This window comes from Engystomops pustulosus, chromosome 3 (genome assembly GCF_040894005.1).
Source record: "Engystomops pustulosus chromosome 3, aEngPut4.maternal, whole genome shotgun sequence".
Taxonomy (NCBI): Eukaryota; Metazoa; Chordata; class Amphibia; order Anura; family Leptodactylidae; genus Engystomops; species Engystomops pustulosus.
Genome location: NC_092413.1, coordinates 11725168 through 11747146, shown reverse-complemented (window position 1 = coordinate 11747146; position 21979 = coordinate 11725168). Strand labels below are relative to the sequence as shown.

Sequence of the window (21979 nt, the reverse complement as noted above, 5' to 3'; positions counted from 1 at the left end):
GAAAACCGATGAATCGCAATGGAACTGAATGTATAAAATCTGTGTGCTGGTGCTGAAATCTCTTACAATCATCCCCGGTCATGTTATCATGTTACACGTGTCTCATCCCGATGCAGGAAGTTGGAATCCCCCGCCCCCCCCCCCCCATTTTTATGAATGTCACCTGCCCCGTGCTTCTTGTTTTTACCACAATTTAGAATTTATTTTTTTTTTTGGATCTCTTTTTCATGTCATCTCTATTTTTTACCATTGTTTTGTTTTAAATTTACTACATGCTAACTTTTTTTTTTTTTTTGTTTTGTTTGAGCAAACGAAATAAAAATTGCAATATTAAGTGTTGCTACCCTTTTTGGTCTAATGAAGGCTTGTAATCTTTGGACTGCTGGGGGAAAAAAAAAAAAAGTTTTCTGACAGGTTATCTTGAATGTGACTTAAAAAAAAAAATGCAAAAAAAAAAAAAAACATTTTGCTGAATGCCCTATAAATAAGTTTATGGTATCTCCTTCCCGGAGGTTTACATAACGCTATCATTATTTTTCTAATTTTGAAGATACATTTTACCAGTATTGAATACGCTCCAATAATGTAAGACTATGTAATATGTATAAATGAAGACTGTATATAATCCCCAGTTGTGCGTGTTTATCTTAAAAACTGCGGATTTGGGCAAAAGTTCTGCGTAGATGGCACGTAGTTTTTGCCGTACATGGAAAAGGTCCATCAAAAGTCTCAAAAAAAAACTTGCAAAGAAAGAAAATGTTTTAAAAATTAAAGTGGTTGGTTGTGCAGGCCCCCCTGGTCCCGCTCCGTGCAGGCCCCCCTGGTCCCGCTCCGTGCAGGCCCCCCTGGTCCCGCTCCGTGCAGGCCCCCCTGGTCCCGCTCCGTGCAGGCCCCCCTGGTCCCGCTCCGTGCAGGCCCCCCTGGTCCCGCTCCGTGCAGGCCCCCCTGGTCCCGCTCCACTTTTCAAGGTCCAGCTGTATGGACTAGAGGTCATTAATCCATTTATATCGCAATTTTTTCTTAAAGGAAACCTACCACTTGTAGTGGCAGGTTTCTGATGGAAATACCGGGCACCAGCTCAGGGTGAGATCAGGGTGAGCTGGTGCCGCAGCTTATTTTCGTTAGTGTTTTAAACCGCGGTATCGCGGTTTAAAACACTTTTTAAACTTTATAGCCGGCGCAGGGAGGTACGCGCTCGGCGCTTACCATGCGCGCGGCTCTCCTTCACTTCCTATGTAGCCGCGTGCACGGTAAGCGCCGAGCGCGTACCTCCATGCGCCAGCTATAAAGTTTAAAAAGTGTTTTAAACCGCAATACCGCGGTTTAAAACACTAACGAAAATAAGCTCCAGCACCAGCTCACCCTGATCTCACCCTGAGCTGGTGCCCGGTATTTCCATCAGAAACCTGCCACTACAAGTGGTAGGTTTCCTTTAAGAAGCCAGAGCCGTACATTTCTAGGAGACTGGACCTGTTCCTGATCTGTCGGGGAGGGAACGTTTCCTTGTATTGACCGTTCAGGATGTTGGACACAGTCCAGCGTCCTTCAAAGGATTTTGCGCTTCGGCAGTCGAGTTTTAGTTTTGCTTTAGTTCATTTTGGTAGGAAGGGGATTGTAAGTTAAGGGAATACTCCGGGACACGGCTATAGTCCGGGCATACTCTTTTTGGTCCTAGATTGTTCCTTTAAATGGGCTCTAACAGCTCCCAAATCACCCTGTAAGTAAAGCCGCTTTTAGAAGGACGCCTTATTCCCATTCCACCCATATTAGTTTCCTAGCGATATGGCATTTTATGGTAAATTATGTTGTCTAGGCAAATTGGCTTCTGGGTGCAGCAGAGGCGAGGCCATGCCTCCGCTGCACCCGTTTTCTCTCTACAATTTGGTTGGTGCTTGGTTTCATAGAAAGAAAGACCTGACCACGCCCCTGGTTCAATGATTAGCTCATTTGCATAAAGGTACATATTGAGTTTTCTCTAAAATGGCCCCTACACACTGCAGGGTGGATTGGAAGCTGCTATTTTTTTTGGTCTTGTAAAGACCCCAGACCAGACATATAAATACTCCTTTCCCTGCACCCCCTGTGATGTATAGTACTCTACCGTCCTGATGATCACTAGTTTCTGCACATTGGGCCCCCAGTTATTTAATAGGACCTGTGCCCTTTTTCAAAGTAACTACCCCTTGGCGTCCAGGGAGACCCCCATAACATCCATACTGCCTGTATATGTGCCATTGATGGCCTCTAGGATGTAAGTTGGCAAACCTACCACCAGGGGGGTGCAGAGGATGCGGTCACAATTGGGCCCAACAGGGTCAGGGGGCCCATAAGGTGTCACTTTCCAATATAAGAAGACTAGTACTATAATCACACATTCTAGTGGGGGCCTGGCATCGACTTTTCACTGGGGCCCAACAGCTTCAAGTTATTCCGCAGCCCATCGCTACTCCCTGTGCTGGACATATTATATCCAATACTACAAGATTATACATGAGGACGAAGTGATCAGGCAGGACCTGCACCACCAATCCTCAGGTAAGTCGTACAATTGTATCATTGTGACATGTTCTATGGTAATCCCTGTGTCTGAGGGTGGGAGAACAGCACAAAATACCAAAATGTTGTATATGTTTCATCATCTGTAATACCAATGCCAAGGAAGCTTGTCACCAGTGTAATCTGCAGGCAGCATGTTATAGAGCAGGAGGACCTGAGCAGATTGTGCATAGTGTCCTATCTGCAGGCAGCATGTTATAGAGCAGGAGGAGCTGAGCACATTGTACATAGTGTCCTATCTGCAGGCAGCATGTTATAGAGCAGGAGGAGCTGAGCAGATTGTACATAGTGTCCTATCTGCAGGCAGCATGTTATAGAGAAGGAGGAGCTGAGCAGATTGTACATAGTGTCCTATCTGCAGGCAGCATGTTATAGAGAAGGAGGAGCTGAGCAGATTGTACATAGTGTCCTATCTGCAGGCAGCATGTTATAGAGCAGGAGGAGCTGAGCAGATTATACATAGTGTCCTATCTGCAGGCAGCATGTTATAGAGCAGGAGGAGCTGAGCAGATTGTACATAGTGTCCTATCTGCAGGCAGCATGTTATAGAGCAGGAGGAGCTGAGCAGATTGTACATAGTGTCCTATCTGCAGGCAGCATGTTATAGAGCAGGAGGAGCTGAGCAGATTGTACATAGTGTCCTATCTGCAGGCAGTATGTCCATGCTGATTCATGTTGTAACCTTGTAGTATAACATTGCTCTTCCTCTCTGTGCTCAGATTATTGGAGACCATGGAGGAGACATAAAATGTGTTTACTGTAGTGAGAAAATGTGGTAGAACTTGTAGAGGAGGAATCTAGTGTCCTGCATACATCAGAGTGTCCACTTTGGATGTTGCCTTTAGCTCTTGTGTCTCAGCGGCGCCCCCTTTCCCTCCCTATTAGTTATGGCATGACGCCAACAACCCCCAATAATCCATCTTTTTACCACCTTAGCCATATTATCTCCCCGGTTTAAAAATAACAGGAAAAACAAGAATTTTTCGATTTTCTTTCTTTCCCTGCCTTGCGCTTATGCTGTACGTCCCATGGTGGCGACAGATGAGCGACCAAGTTATGCAGATTGACTGCAGGCGAAATAACTGGCATACCTTCCGTGTGTGGAAGGATAAATAATAATCTCTCTAAGTTCCAGCAGATGGAGCGCAGACAGGCAGGTTCTTCTTTCACTCAAAAACAAGTTCAGAAATATTTAGCCAAAACAAAAAATAAGTGAAGAATGAAAGAGAAGGACGGTCCTGACCGAAACATTTAAAGGGATTGTCCAGAACTAGATAAACATGGCGGCTTTCTTCCTTCTGTAAACAGCGCCACAACCTGCTATCGGTCGGGCGAGAGAATGGGTCTTGGCTCTATTGAAGTGAATGGTGTTCGGCTGCAATACCGCATATGACCAGGTGTGGCGCTGATACTTGAAAGAAGCGGCCTGAATAAACGATTTAAACCCTTTTAAATCAACCACGTTTAATGTGGTTGTCCGAATACAGTTGAGGGCATGAAGCAATGGGCAGGATTCGAGTCAACTGTGATCCCTTAAATGCTGTGGTGTGTATAGTCGCTGACATCTAAGGGGTTCTTCAGTTCACAATGGAAACAATGAGGCTTCGCTGGTGTGTGATGGCTTGCTACTACGCCTCCTCAGACTTGACTATGTGGCCAAACTATGTCCGCACAGCACCCCATGTGACCACAGCTCTGTCCACCCCTGGTGGCATCTGGCCCACGTGATTTTACAGTTAAATCTTTATTGGTTTTCCCAATATCCAAAGAAGGGTATCCACAGCACCCCAATTGTCTAAACTCCACTTCTATGTAAATGGGTTAAGTCTTACCAAGTTTGATCTCCTGTGCTAACCGGTCACAAGAATCGGGGGTCTATTCTGACTAATGGGTGGAGCACCCGGTTGAGCGTTCTTACTGCCACTGCCTTCAATTATTTGGGATTGTTGGAAATTACGGAGTAGCTCTGTATCACTATCGCTGAATAGGGAATTACCCGTCTGATTAATGTGGATCTGACTCTGGGATTATCTATGAGTAGTGGAGCCGGCACATCCTGCCCCTCCATTCAGATGTAGTCGGACCCCCGCTGATCAGCTACGGTCGCTTATCCTTTGAATAGGTGTTTGCTTGGTTCAACCCGTTTAAGAAACTTTTTGATTAGTTGGTCTTTTCACGTCACCGGTTGTAATGTTTTTGAAACAGGAAGTGAGTCGCAGAGCGGAAGCAGCCGTGTAACAGCAAGCAGTCCTCCGCCTGTGTAACGGTCCTGTGTACACCCTCATGGTGGTGGAGGGACCTGCGCAGCGCTCAGGTTCTTTTTTGTTTTGCGTTATTTCCACACAAAGTAAATTTAGATTCTGGAGTCGCCGTCATGTGTCGGGTCTTTTTCCGGATTATTCCTTCCAGACACAACTCCTGCGCTTGAAGGAATAGTCTTCTTTCGGTATTCTTTTCCCGTTCCTCACAGTTTTTCAATATCTCTGCTTGCTTTTACTTTAATAGGAGTATCAATCGTGGCTATTTACCGTCCGGCCATTAGAGCTTATCCACACTCTGCCCATCACGTGACCAGGGCAGATTGTTGAAGGGACAACAATAGTGACAGCAAGCAGAGATCTCAAATAACCGTACTAGTTGATGCTGTTGCAAAACTTTTCACTTGACAAAGAATAACCTGTTCAAACTACTGACGTGAATTCTGGTGCCAAAAGGTTGTAAAATCTGTTTGCCCGTCATGTGGTTGTCCAGGATGGGCGAATTGTTGTGCCCGATATTATGAGAGATGGTAAAATCTGAAAACATCACGTACTCCTGAGGCAATTCAAGTGCAGTGGGGGAGGAGCTACTTCCCAACGCAGATTTGTTTAGTCCTAAACGCTTGCAATCCGAAACGAGCAAAACACGTTTTGCTGGTGAATGATTTAAAAATGTGCGGCGCTTGTTCCCGAAGGCAAGCGTTAAAGGCTCCCTCGCTCATCTCTAGTGAGGGAAAAGCGTGAGGAGAGAGAAGCTGAAAGACTTGTAATACACACATAATGTCATCACAGATGTAGTAACATGGCGGGTGCCCGAAAACTGTTCTGCTGTCCCAAAGTAGTCACCTTAATATCGTGTCTTATCGGATGATGTCACCAAGTGCTACACAGTTTTGTGCCTTACACCTAAGGCCGCGGTCACATGTTCCGCTAGGTGTCCATTCATAGCGACGCTAGCGCACAGGGGGGCGGTCCTCGGCCTGAGCACACATGCGTTTCTGCATATCAATCGCATGTGCGTTGGGGCCGAGGGCCGCCCCCCTGTGCGCTAGTGTCGCGTTATGAACGGACGCCTACTGGAACGCGTGAGCGCGGCTGAATGGTGCGGTCACACATGCTGCTAGCGCTGCGTTTACAAGCCTTGGCCCGATCTCATTACCGTTTCCAGTGAAACGCATGCAAATGCTTAACAATCGCATTGCGCTTTTGCAAACGCAAATGTGTTTGGATCGAGGCAAACCCCCTTTTCCGCTAATGCTGCACTTGTAAACGCAGGGCTAGCGGTACGTGTGACCTCCCCACCTTAAGGCTGTGTACACGTGATGGCTGCTTTGCGTTTTGGAACACCGCGCAAAGGCTCCTGCTCCGATTCTGAGGTAAAATTCCTCAGCTTCTGATCAGAGGAGGATATTTTGTGCTGTATTTCAAAACGCAGCAAAAATGGCAAGTGTGAACGCGGTCCTTGATATGAGGTATAAAACTGCGCTTGTTCTATAGTATGATGTCCCAACGGATGACATACGGTGACTACTTTGGGACGCCACATCCATTATATTTATAGTTGTCAGGCACCTGTCGTGTTTTATTATTAGATTTTATTATATGTGCGGTGACATTGTATGTATATTTCCCCATCAGCTCCTCGCCCTTCACTCTTTTCCCCTCACGTCCATGTTATTGCCCTCATCAAACACCCAAAACAGAAGGGTAGGGGGCGTGGTCTCGCTCCTGCCACTCCACTCACTGCAACCAATCGCCGCCAAGGGGAAGACATGAAATGGCTGCCTGCAGCCAATCAGAAGCCTTCGCGCCCAGAGTTACTTTTCCGAAGTCGCTGGGTACCGGAGACGTAACCGTTAAGCGGGCGGGACGCGGTGACCGCGGTGTGAGGCGGAGCTCGGCTCTACAGTAACTGAAGAGAGAGGAGATAAGGTAAAACGGCGGAGCGGGGGCTGTGGGGGGAGAAAGTTTCGTTGAGGGGGTGTAATGGCGGCGTCTTCCGGTGGTACCGGTTGTTATTATGAGGTGTTTGTGTGAATTTATTAATTTTGAGGTAAAATAAGGCGATTTTTTTGTGGTAAATATTCGTGTAATGTCTGTATGGGAGACGTGACAGGTGCTATAGGAGGGCTCCAACTTTTACAAGGGTGACAGTCTCGCTTTACGGCAGTGACTGCAGCCAGTTTGGTGTTTCCATCTTTGGCTAAAAGTTTTCAGTAAAATTTTTTTTAATTTTTTTTAATTTTTTTTTTTTTTTTTTGGTGTAAATTGCAATTTTTTTTTTAAAACGTAATTTTTTTTCTAATATTTTTTTCAATGTATTTTTAGGGTAAATGAATCAACATTTTACCTTTTTCTGTTGCGTTGTTTCTAATGTATTGTACATTTTTCTAAAATGTATCCACGTGCACATTTAGTAACTGTACAATAAGGGTCAATTTTTTTGGCTAGGAAGTTTAACTTTTTATTTTATTTTTTTTTATAAAGGTAATGTTGTAATGTGGGGTTTTAAACATTACAACAACCGCGCGAGGCCTAAGTCTGGCCTATCTCGGAGGCAGGTCAGGGTTTAGGACACACATTTGCAACAAAATTCAGTTATCGCCTTAAAGGGGTTGTTCAGATGTTGCAAAAGATGGCTGGCGCCAGACCATGGTTCTTGCTGGTATTGCATCTCAGTTGTGTATAGATTAGTTGTAGTACCATGCGCTACCTCTACCCAGATGTGGACTTGTTTTTGATAGAAAGCAGCCTGGTTGATCTTCAACATGGGGACAAACCCTTTAACATTACCTGGCGGTGGGTGAAATCAGAGCATGTATCTGTATAGTCACGGGTGGTCTTTTCATAAGGACCCCCAGTATTCTGCCCTATTAAGGGGATCCTGCATCCCAATCACTTTATACATAAAGCATATTGCTGGTTAACAGGTGTTGAATTTATAAAGGGAGGGTTGGGTCACTAAATCACCGATCCATAAAGACCTGTGTGTGGTTTAGTGGCCCGTAATCATATCCGATGGGTCACAGAAGGGGGTGGGGGGATAATTTATCTGACCTTTTGATGCAGTTTTTAAAGCCAAAAGCACGCGTGTATCATAATGGGTGAGAACAGATCACTGAAAGATGCTACTCCTTGTTTGGACATCAAAAACTACAGGCGGTCCCCTCCTTAAGAACACTCAACTTACAGACGTTCCCTAGTTACAGGCGGACCTTAGCCCTGGGCTACAGTAATCAGCAATGATTAAGTTATCTAAGGTGTCTACAATGAAGCTTTATTATTATTCCTGCTTCTTATGACAATCCAAAATTTTTAAAATCCAATTGTCACAGAGACCAAAAAAAATTTGTCTGGGGTTACAATTATAAAATATACAGATCCAACTTACATACAAATTCAACTTTGCCACTTCATTTGCCATATATAAACATTTCTTCAATTGGATGTTAATAAAAAAAATGTTCCTGTCTGGAGATAATTTCTCATAAATGCAGTCATCTTGTCCCTTAGAAACGAGATGTCTTCCTCGGATACGACCATCCCACACTCTGGCTGCGGTGGCCAGACTTGCGCTATAGAGTCCTGCCGGACCACCAGGATTCAGCAATCATTAACACAGGATGGCTGTGCGACCTGCAGTAACTCCCGGACATTTAATATTCAAAAACAATTTGTTTCTTTGTGCAATCCCTCCAGCAGAGGTGGCCGTATCCAAGGAAGACATCTCGTTTCTAAGGGACCATATCACTACATTTATGAGAAACATCACACAGGAACATATTTTTTAATAACATCTAATTGAAGAAATGTTTACATATGGCAGATTAATGAAACTGAATGTGAGTGCCCAGACGAGAAAACCCCTTTAAGAACAAACCTACAGAACCAATCTTGTACGTAACCTGGGGAGTGCCTGTACATCTGAAAAACTCATTGTGTAAATTCACCCTTAGGTCTTATTTATACAAACATAGGGGAGCGGGGGGGCGTATTTTCGTCTGGAAGCATTCAGCCTTAGATACGTCCCCCTTGGGTGGCAATGGGCGCACGGAGCGTTGTGGTGCCACACATGGGGAAAATATAGGATTTTTCGATGTGTGCACAGCCGTGGAGAGGTGTCACCCCTCCTCCTCTCCAGCACGCTGCACAACGGCAGGCATACGTTCATGTGAATTCACCCTTAGGATAAATTCGCACGAACACGTGCCCGCCGTACCGTCGTCGCCTCCTCTCCGTAGAGAAACATGGCGCGCAGCGCCGTATTCCAGATATAAGATAGGGCATGTACTTACTTTTCTCCGGATACGGAACGGTACGGTGTTGCACGTGTGCTGCACCGTACTGCTCCGTGTGCCCGTTGCTAGCCTATGGGGGACGTATATGCAAGATTTATACGTCCCCCAACAGTCATGTGAATGAGGCCTTAGGCTGTGGCTATACAGCAACTTTTGACCGGATTCACAGGATTGTAACTTACTAAATGCAATTTGGAAATCTGCTCAATTTAGTTAACATTCTAGCACAGAGAGTGATATAAGCCGCGTGTGACTGACAATCCTGTAATATGTCAGCAATTGCTGTGTCTCGCACATCATTTCCAAGATAAATGTTTCATCAGGTGAATAAAGCTGAAGCCCATGTAGCCTCTGACTGACATACTGCAGGTTGGGATTTCTTGCAACCCTCACAGTTGCCTTTACTAGTATTACTTGCAAACAGTTATGAATAAATGGATGTGATGTCAGAAGGTCCCTGATAGTGAGGCGATGGGTCTGAAGAAAAAGGCTGGTACAGTCTGTGACACTGCTGAGCTGTTTTATTGGAAACTAGAAATAAAGAATATTTCTCATAACATAACAAAGAAATTGTAGAAAAATCTAGAGACTAGATAAATGGCTGGATGAGAATCATGGTGATTGATTGCCTGTCCTCAGACTTGTTTCCACACAATCCCCTGTGTTCAGGTTAACTCAACAATGTGAGGACTTTGCTGTGGAATTTTCAACTTCTCTCAGGTGAGTGAGTGTACAACAAATATATCTAGATATGTAAGGGCAAGCAGGACGGGGCAGGTGTTCTTTCTTCTGTCAGTCGCCAGTGTACACAGGCTGTAAGGATAATGTTGTGGCCTTACCACCCACTTTGCCCAATGAGAGGCAGAGGACGACATTCAGCGAAGACAATTTATTTCACTTTCTGAAGTCTTGGAGAAAAATCTATAAATTATTCTCAAATAATTTGAAGTTTGATCAATTTCTTTACAGTGAGAATTGAAAAATGCCAAGCCGAAGATTCAATAATGGAGACACTGCCATGGCGAGGTGGCCGGGGAGCAGCCTCTACTTTGAAGTGCAGATTGTGTCGTATGACCCCAGCACACAGCTTTATTCTGTGCTCTTTAAGGATGGGACTGACATGGAACTGAAAGAAAATGAAATCAAGGTGAGCCCGATAGTTTTGGCTTTTTTGTTTTCCAGATGCATCTATATGTAAGAAAGTGGTAAGTGAACTGAACACAGTCCTTTGTCCGAGTTAAAAGGTCTAATGTGCGTTTCATTGAGACCTGTCTGTTTGAACACCTAAAAATGTTCAGAACGTCTGCTGTTTACTTGTATTGTGGCCCTACACTCAGGAATCCATTCTGGTAACAGCATGTCATTCGTCAAGTCACATGTACTATCACAATTTTGTGCATTTTATTAAAAAAAGTTGTAATATTTAATGAAAAGGGGGCTAGATTTCTTGTTTTCTATCTGGTCAATGATGGTTGAAATAAAAATTCAGCAAAGTTGCAAATTACTTTGTATACTAAAAAAATATATATTTTTTTTTAAATTGCTCCCAGTTGCTGCCCACTCATAGGTTGGAGATGTTTTAATGTGTGGGTAGAGTAGACAGTTGTCTGCTGCGCCAGATTAATCCCTGTGTCTGATGTTGGATAATTAATGTGGTGCAGTATAAGACTAGGAGTCGTTCTTTGCACCTCCACTTATTTTCTCTAGTTTGCAAAGACCTGAACGGGCACTACAGGAATCTCTTCAAAGATCTTTTTATACCTAGGCCTGCGACCAGGACAAGGGGGCATCCTCTTCATCTATAGGAGAGGTGGTTCTACCATCGCCATAGACTGGGATTATTTACTGTAAGAGCAGTGAGACTATGGAACTCCCAGCTGTAAGAAGTTGTTATGGCGGACTCTATGTAAATGTTTGAGAGGCCTGGAGAGCAAAAATATCACGGGTTATGGGGAAATAACATTTAATTCTTAAAGGTTGGACTTGCGTCTTCTTCCAGCCTTATATACTATGATACTATGCTGCGCTGCAATATTGAATTTTCTGGCACACATGCTATTTTCTATTTGATCACGCCCCCTAGTTAGTGGACAAATGCTTTTTCGGACAAGTCACAAAACTGCTTAAAAATAGTCTAAAACCTTGTATAAATTTGGTGCAATTATTCCAGTGTTCGGGTGAAGACAGATACATCTACCCTAATGCGTGTCTTCCTGAGAAAGGGGGTTATTATTATTATTGTGCGTCGCAAGATGAGAATAAAGGTCAAAAAAGATGCAGAACAAGTGTATTGTGCACAATCAAGTTTTGGGTCAGTTTCTGGAAAGTTAATGATGGCTTTCCCATCAGATGTGGGTACAGATTTTGGTTGCAAAAATAGGTGTCAAAATGTGCCTTCATTTAATTTCATTCTTAGGCAGTCTTTTTCTGCCCCTAAAAGTGTAATTTAACCCGTGTAAACTTGCCCTGCACGTACCTGTATATGTTATAATACAATCTATGGTGTTGAAAGCTGATGCTTGTATAGAAACTGCAGGTAAGTGTTCAGTATATACTGTATGAATTGTTCATTAGTCATCCCTGGTCACTTTGTAAACTGTTCTGGATTAGGGGTGTTAAATCATTAGGGAAACCACGGCAGCTGAAGGGTAAATTATCTTTACATGGTCCCATTCTTACTGGTTTGTCTCCATTTACAAATATTTTACACAACTTTTATTTTATTTATGTTGCTTTTTTCTTATTTATTTTCGCCCTGATGAATGACTGCTTTCTGTTCTTACGACAGTCCTTGACTATTTTCCGACCCAAGAAAAGTTCTGCCTCTCCTTCAAGAAGGAGAAGTAGAAGCAGAACGAGGTCTCGCTCTCCTGCGCGCACCCAGTCTCGAGGGCGCTCTCCGGGACGTACCCCAAAGTCGGCCCAGAAGTCATCACCGGTTATCAGAGATAGCCGGAAGGGGGATGTGTTAAAAGTCCACCTAACTCCACTGGTAAAGCCTTGTTTTTTCTTATATTTTGTTCTTATTTTTCCATGTGTTATTACATCAGATATGTTTCTTAATGGCAAGGAGCCGAGGGATCAAAGTTTACGCAGGTCCAGTGTCCAATAAAATCTTGGAAGGAGTGTTACCTGCAGGCTGTTAAACCCTTAATACAGTATTCAATTTCTTAACTGTACAGATTAAGACCTTTCACACTACGTAGCATAAGTTCGGGTTGAGGGGTAATCGGTGCTCACCCCTCCCCTCTCCATAGGGACGCTTTCTTTTTCCAGCCTATGGTACGATGAAATGGGTATGCTTACAGTAGCATGGCCGGACGCCATACGCATCTATGGGGATCAATATCAGCTGGATATCGGTTCCCCAGACATTTATGTGAAAAGGGGCCTTAGTTGTTTGGACCTGTGTATCCATTTCCAAGGGTTCTAATTCTGAAATGGTTGTTTGACCGCTCATCTTTTACATTGATTGTCCTTTATTTTCATTCAGAAGCTTCAAGACTTCGCTGTTGAGAAAAGAAATGGGGAAGATGTGGTTGCACGACGTGCTCTGCTCCATGAACAGTCCCCAGTCATTCAAGCAGAGGAGAAGGTAGGATTAAACACCTCCTTAACGTGTACTATATGAGGCTTATGAATAAACAGTTCTTCAAACTGAAACATATAAAATGTGGTTGAAAACCACAAAAAAAAGGCTTTGTGTGAACACTGCATTTTACCACTGTGGCAATCTGACATGTTATTGTCCTGTTCACATTTCAGTGCTCTGTAGCCACATTTCCTGACTGTAATAAATGCATCAACCATATGTCACATACATAACCTGTCATTTATCTATTAGACCAAATCAGTTAGCTGTTGATTCTTTTTAATTAATGGTCACGTAACAAAGTCCTAAAATTGAAAGTTGTGTCCTGCTTACAGACGGCGTGGCTCCCCTGTCTTAAAATCGCAAATTACAATTGTAACCTCTCAAAGCTCAGGGTTTTTCTGGGTTTTTTTTTGCATTTCAAGTTTTTTTATTCCCCTCCTCCCAAGCCATATCTTGTTGATATGTACAGAGCTGTATTCAGGCTTGTTATCTGCAAGACAAATTGTACTTTCTAGTGGCACCATAGAATACTGAATGATCACTATTGGAACCTGTAACAGGCGCCCACTGATGATGTCACCATGTGCCAATATCCCCTCCTAGTTATTTGGTGTTACATGCACCTGCAGGTATTCAGATCAACCTAATATGTTTTCTGTTTGTTAAAGGTGGAGGAGCCACAAGCCAAAAATGAAAAGGTTTTGCGTTATATTAAAAGAAAAGAATATTTTTTGGAATCTGATAACAAGGAAGGTCCTAAAGAATTTATATCTAAACCAGAAGCCACAAATCTTCTGCCTGATGAATATCCAGTGGTAGAGTTTGGAGGGGCTATAGGTAGGTCAAACTTGACGTGTTCAAATCAGTCAAATCTGATATCTGTGGTGTGTAGTAGAAATCAAAAGATCAAATCATAGTAACACAGATTATGTTCTAGGTGCAGCTTTATCGATGCTTTCCATGCCCCCTCTCTTGTACTACCTTGTGTACATGTGCACCCAGGAGGATGCATCACTCTGCAATTTCTACCCTCACTGGACTTTCAGTGACCTGTGGGATTCTACCGTCTTTGGATACTTTGCTCTCTGGATACTGCTTCTTGCTCTGCTCCATCTTCTTCCAATTGGAAAGGTAACATTCTTTTTCTTTAGAGTAGTTATTGTCATTGGCTAATTGTCCTTACTTAGTTTAAAATACTCTTTGAAGGGAACCTGTCTGGAGGATTTCACATATCTGGTTGAATGCATGCTTCTGTAGGTCCCATTATACGTAACATAAACACATATTTCACGAATGCTGCTTCCTTTTTGAGAAAAGCTACCTGTCTCTATTCAACTTCTGGAGCCCCAGTTATGTGGTGTGATTTTAACAGCACCTCGATAACTCGCGCTGCTTTTTCAGATGCCCACGTGACTCATCCCTAAAAATGAAGCAGCAGATCTTGGTGAAGTACATGTTTGTGGTATATATAATGCTGTCTGCAGCATGCCATTATGTGGTATGTGAACTACTGCTGATAGGCTCCCTTTAAGCCAACTAAAATCATCTGCACTTGTTTTCTTAGTAATGAACTGTAGATGCACTAAAAAATTATTTTCCCTGACAGTTGAAATTAAAGTAGTACAATGCTTGCTGGAATCTGTGACAATGGGTATTCTGACTTGTTAATTTATTGTCATGGCAAAGATTTTTGGTCCCAGAATCAAATGTATTTTTTATTATTATTATTTTTTTTTAGATTGCACATGGTGTGAGGCTTGCAAATGGGAAAAGACTGAGCTACAGGATTAATGGTATGCAATGACTGTTTGGGTGTTTAATGAAGCCCTATTGATACATTTGATTTATACGTCATGATCTTTTCCAGCATATGCCGAACATAGTCACATATATAATATAATATCTAACAATAATAATAATAAAATCAAATCTGCTTGTGTAATAATTTTTCTTCCAGGACTTCTGGCCCTGTTTTTGGTTGGCATACTGGTAGCTGTGCTTTCATACCAAAGGATCAGCCTTCTTTACGTATATGATCACCTGCATCAGTTTGCTGCTTCTGCCGCTCTCCTCTCTCTGATCCTAAGTGTGTATGTGTTTATACGCTCAAGGACAGCCTCGCAGGAAGATCTTTCTACTGCAGGGAAATCTGGTAGGTGTTCTGGGCTTCTGGGTTCTCCTCTCGCTACTGATAAACATTCTTTGATGTGCATTTTTTACATTTTTCTCTTTTTCATTAGGGAATTTGATCTACACATTTTTTATGGGCAGAGAACTAAACCCACACATTGGCAAGTTTGACCTGAAACATTTCAGCGCAGTCCATGTAGCATTGATTGGCTGGGTAAGGGTCTGTTTTGTGGTTTTTTTTAGTCATTTTTAAGTTTTTCTTTTAACATTGACAGATGATGCCCCCAGTCTTCAGATCATTCATGTACTTTTGTATAATCAATGGTTTTCATTGTCTCACCCTTCCGGTGGAGGAAGACACAAAAGGGCTGTGTTTACAATTGCAGTAATGAAAAGTAATTTGAATTGTTTGAAGCCTGAGGACTTAGTGCAGATTTAACATGCGCTAAAAATGGGGCTGTGCTTTTTGGTGGTGCAGTATATTCATATTTCATGTTTTAATCTACTTCCAGGTTTTCAACAATTTCATAATGCTCCTGGCTGAAATGAACGTTCAGCAGCTTGAGATCCCATCACCATCAATGATCCTGGTGAATGCGTTCCAGCTCTTGTATGTTCTCCACGCTCTCTGGCATCAGGTAACTTGGTTATCACAGTTTTGCTTTTTTCACATGTGTAAATGGGTAATAGTCTTCTGTTTAGATGTGAATTAACTTGTAAAATTGCTGCGTTCTATAAGCATGTGCTAAATCTTGTTAAAAAATAGGAATAGGGGGTAATGACTTTGAGTTTGGATAGCAGGCATTAGGGGCATCAGTGTACAGTGCAATGTGCTTAGACCTGGTGGTCAAATTTTAAAGACCGAAGGGCTGATTTTGCAAACCATTAAAAAGTGTCGCTGGTTATCAAAGTGTTTCTTTAGCCCCTTGAAATATTTACCAATACCTTCAGAATGGTATTCAATTAACTGAGTACTGCCTTAGTGATATGCTGCATCTTCGAGGGCTTCTCCTCATTCTCAGTATTCTGGATTCCTGCAACGACTGGCTGTAGTCTCTGCACTAAATGTCAAAGTGCAGAGAATTGGTAAAGTGAGTGTTCAAAAAATGTGCAAATAAACCTGAGGGGCACCAGGCTGCATTTAACACCTATGGAGCTCGGAGCCCCTCAGGCTCATTTGCATTATTATAAAAGCCTTTTTTTTTTTTGTAAAAACCAGGGCATAAGAAACTAAAATAAGAGTAGGTCCTGCAAGAGGGGGCACACACAAGCATGTCTGTGTGCTTGTATGTAGAAAACAGTAGAATGGCACTCACCAATGCTCCCCTTTAGCCCAGTTTTATTGAAACATACTCACAAAGACATGGTGAAGGGTAACAACTTCAAAGGGAAGATAAGAGGCTGAGACTCGTATAAAGGTGTAAGATACATGACAGCTGTTTCGCGCGTGGATGAAGCGCTCCACGCACGAAACAGCTGTCATGTATCTTATTTTTATATGAGTCTCAGCGTCTTCCCCTCCCTTTGAAGTTGTTACCCTTCACCATGTCTTTGTGAGTATGTTTCAATAAAACTGGGCTGAAGGCGAAGCATTGGTGAGTGCCATTCTACTGTTTTTTACATATTTTTGGACTGTCGTTACTTTTTTGGAATCAGAGCACCACCTACTCCTACAAGGCTTTACATATAACCGAAACAACCCTGACACAGCAAACACCCCAAGATTCATGCGCTGATTAGTGCACTCAATACAGATTTCCATTTGCATGTCTGTGTGCTTGGTTTACGGACTGACTTTGGCAGTGTGCATCTGTCCTTGCTCTGCAGCTTGCGAGTTGCTTTTGGACTTAAACGCTTGTGTTCGGGAACAAGCAATAATTGTTTTGCATTGTTTACCAGCACAAACCGGGGGTATGAATAGAAACACATATGCGATTTGGTTGTGGCACACACCGTTGCTCTTTGATTAAGTTTCTAAGCTGCATCAAAGCGTTGGCATGTGACCGCACCCAAATCTATCTGTGAGTGGGATAAACTCGACCGCGCTGTACTTGAGTTGTGTTTCTAAACGCAACATGTGAATGCAGCCGTACACATATAGAACACCTTTTAGAAATATAATCCGGGAATAGTAATGTTATCACAGGACATGCAACTTTAGATAAGATGTTGATTTAACAGAGCTGTAAGTAGCATAAAAGTTTAATGCTTTGGCAGATTGAATTTTTCTATGTTCAAGGGCATGAAAATCTGCAGTTGTTAGAAATTTTTATTTTTTTTTAATTTTTTTTAGGAAAACATTCTGACTTCTCTGGATATTGCCCATGACGGGTTTGGCTTTATGCTGGCTTTTGGTAACCTTGTTTGGGTTCCATTTGTTTACTCGCTGCAAGCTTTGTATCTAGTCAAGCATCCAGTGGAGATTTCTCATGCGGCTCTAGCAGCGATTGTGGCCCTGAACAGTAAGTCAGAAACCATGAATAATAAAGCATGAATAATTGTATTGCTGCAGATTCTATTTTAAATGTTTCATTTTATGACATATCATTTACTGACTAGTATTTACTGCAAAGAATTTAAGGTTCTTACATCTGTGTCTGACACCATTTAATTTTTTTTATTTTAAAGCTTTTGGTTATGTCATCTTCAGACGTGCAAACAACCTAAAAAATGCCTTTAGGAAAAATCCTGAGGACCCCAGACTTTCCTGTAAGTAGTCCCCTATTTTATATCTCTTACATTCATTGTTCTGTGTTGTGCTTTCTGTAAATTTGTGCTTACTGTGTTTGCTATGTATGCAGATCTGAACAGCATCCCAACATCGTGTGGCTCTCAGCTGCTCATCTCTGGTTGGTGGGGATTTGTACGGCATCCAAACTACTTGGGGGATATCATCATGGCCTGGGCCTGGTGTCTGCCCTGTGGTAAATATCAGTAGTCTCTTATCAGCCTTACATATAGTATATAAGCTGTAAAAATCACCTGTTTTTTTTGTTACATGATACTTTTCTGATCTCAAATTTATACTATTTGATTTGAGTTTATCGCTGAGACGCAAGCAATGCTTTATCTTTTGGTTGTAATTTGTTTTTATTCTTTCTTTTTCAGGTTTTGATTACATTTTGCCCTATTTTTATGGCTTCTTCCTGACCGGCCTTCTCATCCACCGAGTGAGCAGAGTCGAGCACCAATGTAGACGTAAATACGGTCACGATTGGGACAAGTACTGCAATCTAGTGCCGTATCGTATAGTCCCATACGTTTACTAGAAAGGGAGTGGTGTATAGAAATTAATTCTATCTAAAAATGTTGAGGTTTTTACTGCTGAAGCCATTTGTAAATGTTTCAAATTTTGTATATGATATATGCTTTACCGTTGTATCTTATATTGCTGTATATACGCTTGTGTGTCATAACTTGTTACCATATTTTACTGGTAGGAAAGATTTATCCCCCTCCACTGTAACAGAATTTATTCAGAGGGTAGTAATGGACTTCCAGTTGTCCAGGGGGCAGTAGTGTCCTATACAATGTCATCCATACTTGGATCAGTATTTCCATACTTATTGGATCAGTATACCCCATGACTGTATGTTTTCCCTCTATCCCTATATAACATTGTTTTCCAACTTGTTGCAAAACTAGTCTGCCGTCAGCCATGATGACATGAAGGGAGATGTAGTTTTACAATATCTGGAGCGCCTCAGGGAGTGAAACAATGCTTGTGTATAATCTTCTAGGTAGATGATAACCTGATATATTATGAATGCACATTTTGCACATCCAGTAGAAAATGCACTTACTATTTTTTGTACTCTGCTTTTACAGCTTTTGCCCAAAAGTTGTGCCTTCCAAAGTTGTGTATGTTATAGTTGAGTAGATAAATGTATTTTATACGGGCAGATGCATGATGATGATGATAGTCTTGGAACATCCCTACAATGTAGTACGGCAGCATTTTTGGTGCCACTAGCTTGTGAAAGAAGCGATTACAATCACCATGTACATGACAATATTTTTCATAATTCATTGCTTATAACGCATTGGAAACCTTATTATGTACATTTCGCAGTACAGCGCATTGTGTTTGACTCAAATTTTAATCATCACATTGCAGCAGGTGATCTGTGCTCCTTGTGCAGGGATTGCGGGTGCGGTCACGCATGGTGTTTGTGTTGCATTTGCAGACGCCCTGCAGTTTGGCAATTCCATCGAAATGCAGGCAATTTGTAACCAGCGGCCCATTGTTTTGCATTGTTTAAATGCGACATTCCGATTACATGTGTTTCAAAAGAAACGCATATGTGACCATGCCTACCCCCAGCCCCACTTGTTTGTAATCCCCATACAAACGCCACATGTGACCACACCCATAGGTTATTTTAGGGATTTGGTATTTATATTTTGTTTACTTGCCCCTAGTTACACTTTAATATGTCTTTTATAAGATGTGGTTGAGCAGTGTCAAAGTCTGAAACTAAAATTGTCAGTTCTGTCAAGTGATTAGTAATCATTTAGTAATTGCTTTGCTAAGTTGGATGCAGTGAAATGTTTGCTTTCAATAGAAATCCTGTGGATTATTCCTCCGTTAAGTGAAATCAAAATGAAAGCTTTGGAGGATGTTGTCTTTGACCTACCGTAGTATTTGTCACTCGTTTAAACTTTTTATTGAGTGAATTTTCTCAAAAGACGAGATGAGCTCAGAGTCAGTGATGTGCATGTGCTCTACACTCCTCAATATTCATCAGCTGACGTCCTTGTCGTTATAGTGAGCACAAGGAGAAGCGGCAAGGGGCCAACCATTACTTAGCTTGTGGAAACTAATTCGAAACCACATAGATTTGATGTGAAATTCTTGTGCGGTTTTGTGCAGATTTTCTTCTTTGTAATAATTTTTTTGCAAATTTTAGCATGTTCTTACTGTGAGTAGATACTAAATCTACCTTTCGGTAAAAAAACTACACATCCTCACTTGTCCTTCTCTTTGTCTTGATCCCACCGTTCCTCGCCTTTAATCCTGACATCCCGGGATCACCTGAAAAAAATAACTTATAAAAAGCGCTAAGGTCAGGCGCTAAGAGCTACTAATTACTCACACCCTTGTCACCCCCCTCTCCCATGTTGGAGAGGGAGGTAAAATTGTGCAAAGGCGTGAATAATCAGACACCTGGTGCACTGGACATCGCGCTTCGGTCTGCTTTTTAGAAGTTTTAGTTTCCCAGCTTGTCAAGATTAAAGACAAGGAGGACGGGTGAGAATGTGTAGTTTCTTTTTTACTTGTATGGAGTGGTAGAGTCCATACACGTTCAGTTTTTCAGATGCAGTTTTTGATATTCAAACCAGGAGTGGAATGAAAATAGAGGAGTAACTCTTCTCAATGATCCTCACTCATTATGATCCACACCTGCTTTTGGCTTCAAATACTGCATCTGAAAAACTGAATGTGTGGATGCACCCTCAAAGAGGCCGTGTATCTTTTAGTTGTCACTGAAGTTTGGTTCGTCCAACAGCTATTCCTCCAGACCCTACCCTGTGCACATGCACACCTGGCTTGGTCATATGTGTTACGAAGGAAACAAAGGATTGACAATGATGAAAACCAATATGCGTGATCCTATGTTCCCCTAACATATGCAGTCAAGGACTAATCCGGTCACTATCAAGTGGTCGGCCAGTCATCAGGTTTGAGCACGTTTCCTCTATCTATTGTATATGGACACTTGGTTTAGCTGAAGTACCAAATCTTGTATTTCTCAGGTTGTTTTTTTGCACTCTTTATTTAAGTGGTGCTCAGTTACGGAGACAATAGACATGACCTTGTTTCTGTAGGAACCAGTTATGTGATAAGTTGCTGCAGACAATGAGGCCGCAGTCTTTCTTTTACAGTCTTCATAAATAAGGCTCAACATGTGCAACGTAATAAATAGTGCAGATTCTGCTCGCGTCTGTAGTAGATTGCACTGAATGTCCCCAAGTGTGGAATTTCCTACCTCCTAATCTTTACAATGTTGTACATGAGACCTTTGTGTTTTTATTATCTTTATTGCCTTATTTTATTGATCTTATCTCCCTGGTTTTTTGCGCAATGTGTATTTTTTAAGTGATATACGTTACAACCAGATCTATCGTTTTCTGTTCACAAAGCAGTAGTGATGGTCCTGACTGGAAACCTCAGGGAGCTTCCAGTGCTGGTTGTGTATGTGAATAGCAAGATGTGAATAGTTTGTGTTTTTATTAAAAAAAAATTCTGTAAATAATTGTGTAACAAAAAGTTCTGCTACTTTTACACAGTTTGGGTTTCAGAGTTTAAAACAAAAAAAAAAAAGTGAAAGGGTGTAGTGTTAACCTATTTTGGGGAGAGAAAAAAAATGCCCAAAGTATGCTGATATGGGTGTATGCCACTCAGTACATCTCACACATGGGGGTTTGCTACAATTGCATCCAAATGTTCAGAGCTGAATATATCCGCTATACAAATGCTACACTGAAGCAACTTGCGTGTCAAGTTTAGAGATTGTAGTATCAAGATTGCATACAATTGTACCAAACCCTCAGATGTGAAAAGTATAGAGTGTAGACAGTTCTTCTGTTTATTGGTGTAGATAGGAATACACCCATTCATTGACAGCAAGCAAGGGTTTAAAAAAAAAAGAGAGAAAATTGCAGAAATGTTTTATACATCACATAATGTATGGGTATTTAATACCACTAACAATTTTTAAACTTTAATGTGTCATAAATGTGAGGCTGGTGGGACTCCACCTCTAGTCACTAAAACTGAGGGGCTGTGTCTGTGGCCACTTCAGGTCTTCTCAGGGAACATTGGGTTGACCCATTATTATAGTCTTAAGGACTGCAGCAGCCCCTTAGTGTTAGCATGTAGTAGCCGTCCCACCAACTGTACCCTTCCGATCCTACTGATATCCCATTAATGTGTGCAGGTTTTACTTACCCAAAGTTGGAAATCCTTTTTTATATATCACAAATATCCTATATTTTCTCTGCAGAGTTGAGCGCCGTTTATAAGTTTATTTTTATACGATTAGTCGTAATACATTTTGCTAAGCCTTAAGTTTTCACATAAGTTCCTAATAAAATGTATGGAAACCACAAACATTTGTTCTGTCCTCTGTGATTCTATG

The 21979-nt window shown here is 41.9% G+C and overlaps 1 protein-coding gene across 3 annotated transcripts; it reads left to right on the top strand.

Annotated features, from left to right (window-relative positions):
* The first annotated feature begins 6592 nt into the window (after positions 1-6592).
* Positions 6593-21951, top strand: LBR (lamin B receptor). 3 transcript variants are annotated; one of them, XM_072140047.1, is made up of 14 exons: positions 6593-6746; positions 10082-10259; positions 11901-12104; positions 12606-12707; positions 13376-13544; positions 13645-13838; positions 14446-14500; positions 14665-14859; positions 14948-15051; positions 15350-15475; positions 17131-17299; positions 17466-17546; positions 17639-17761; positions 17946-21951. In XM_072140047.1, exons 2-14 carry the CDS (start codon positions 10095-10097, stop codon positions 18104-18106), a joined length of 1848 nt encoding a protein of 615 aa, XP_071996148.1. In that variant the 5' UTR covers positions 6593-6746; positions 10082-10094; the 3' UTR covers positions 18107-21951. The 3 variants fall into 3 exon arrangements, with proteins under 3 accessions (XP_071996148.1, XP_071996151.1, XP_071996149.1); XM_072140048.1 differs by lacking the exon at positions 6593-6746 and adding an exon at positions 6814-6867; XM_072140050.1 differs by lacking the exon at positions 11901-12104 and having other exon boundaries at positions 6595-6746.
* Positions 21952-21979: the final 28 nt, after the last annotated feature.

Coding starts and splice junctions, on each gene's coding strand:
- LBR (XM_072140047.1), top strand. CDS start 10,095: ATGCCAAGCCGAAGATTCAATAATGGAGACACTGCCATGGCGAGGTGG. Junction 12,708..13,375: donor TCATTCAAGCAGAGGAGAAG/GTAGGATTAAAC, acceptor TGTTTGTTAAAG/GTGGAGGAGCCACAAGCCAA. Junction 15,052..15,349: donor ATGTAGCATTGATTGGCTGG/GTAAGGGTCTGT, acceptor ATCTACTTCCAG/GTTTTCAACAATTTCATAAT.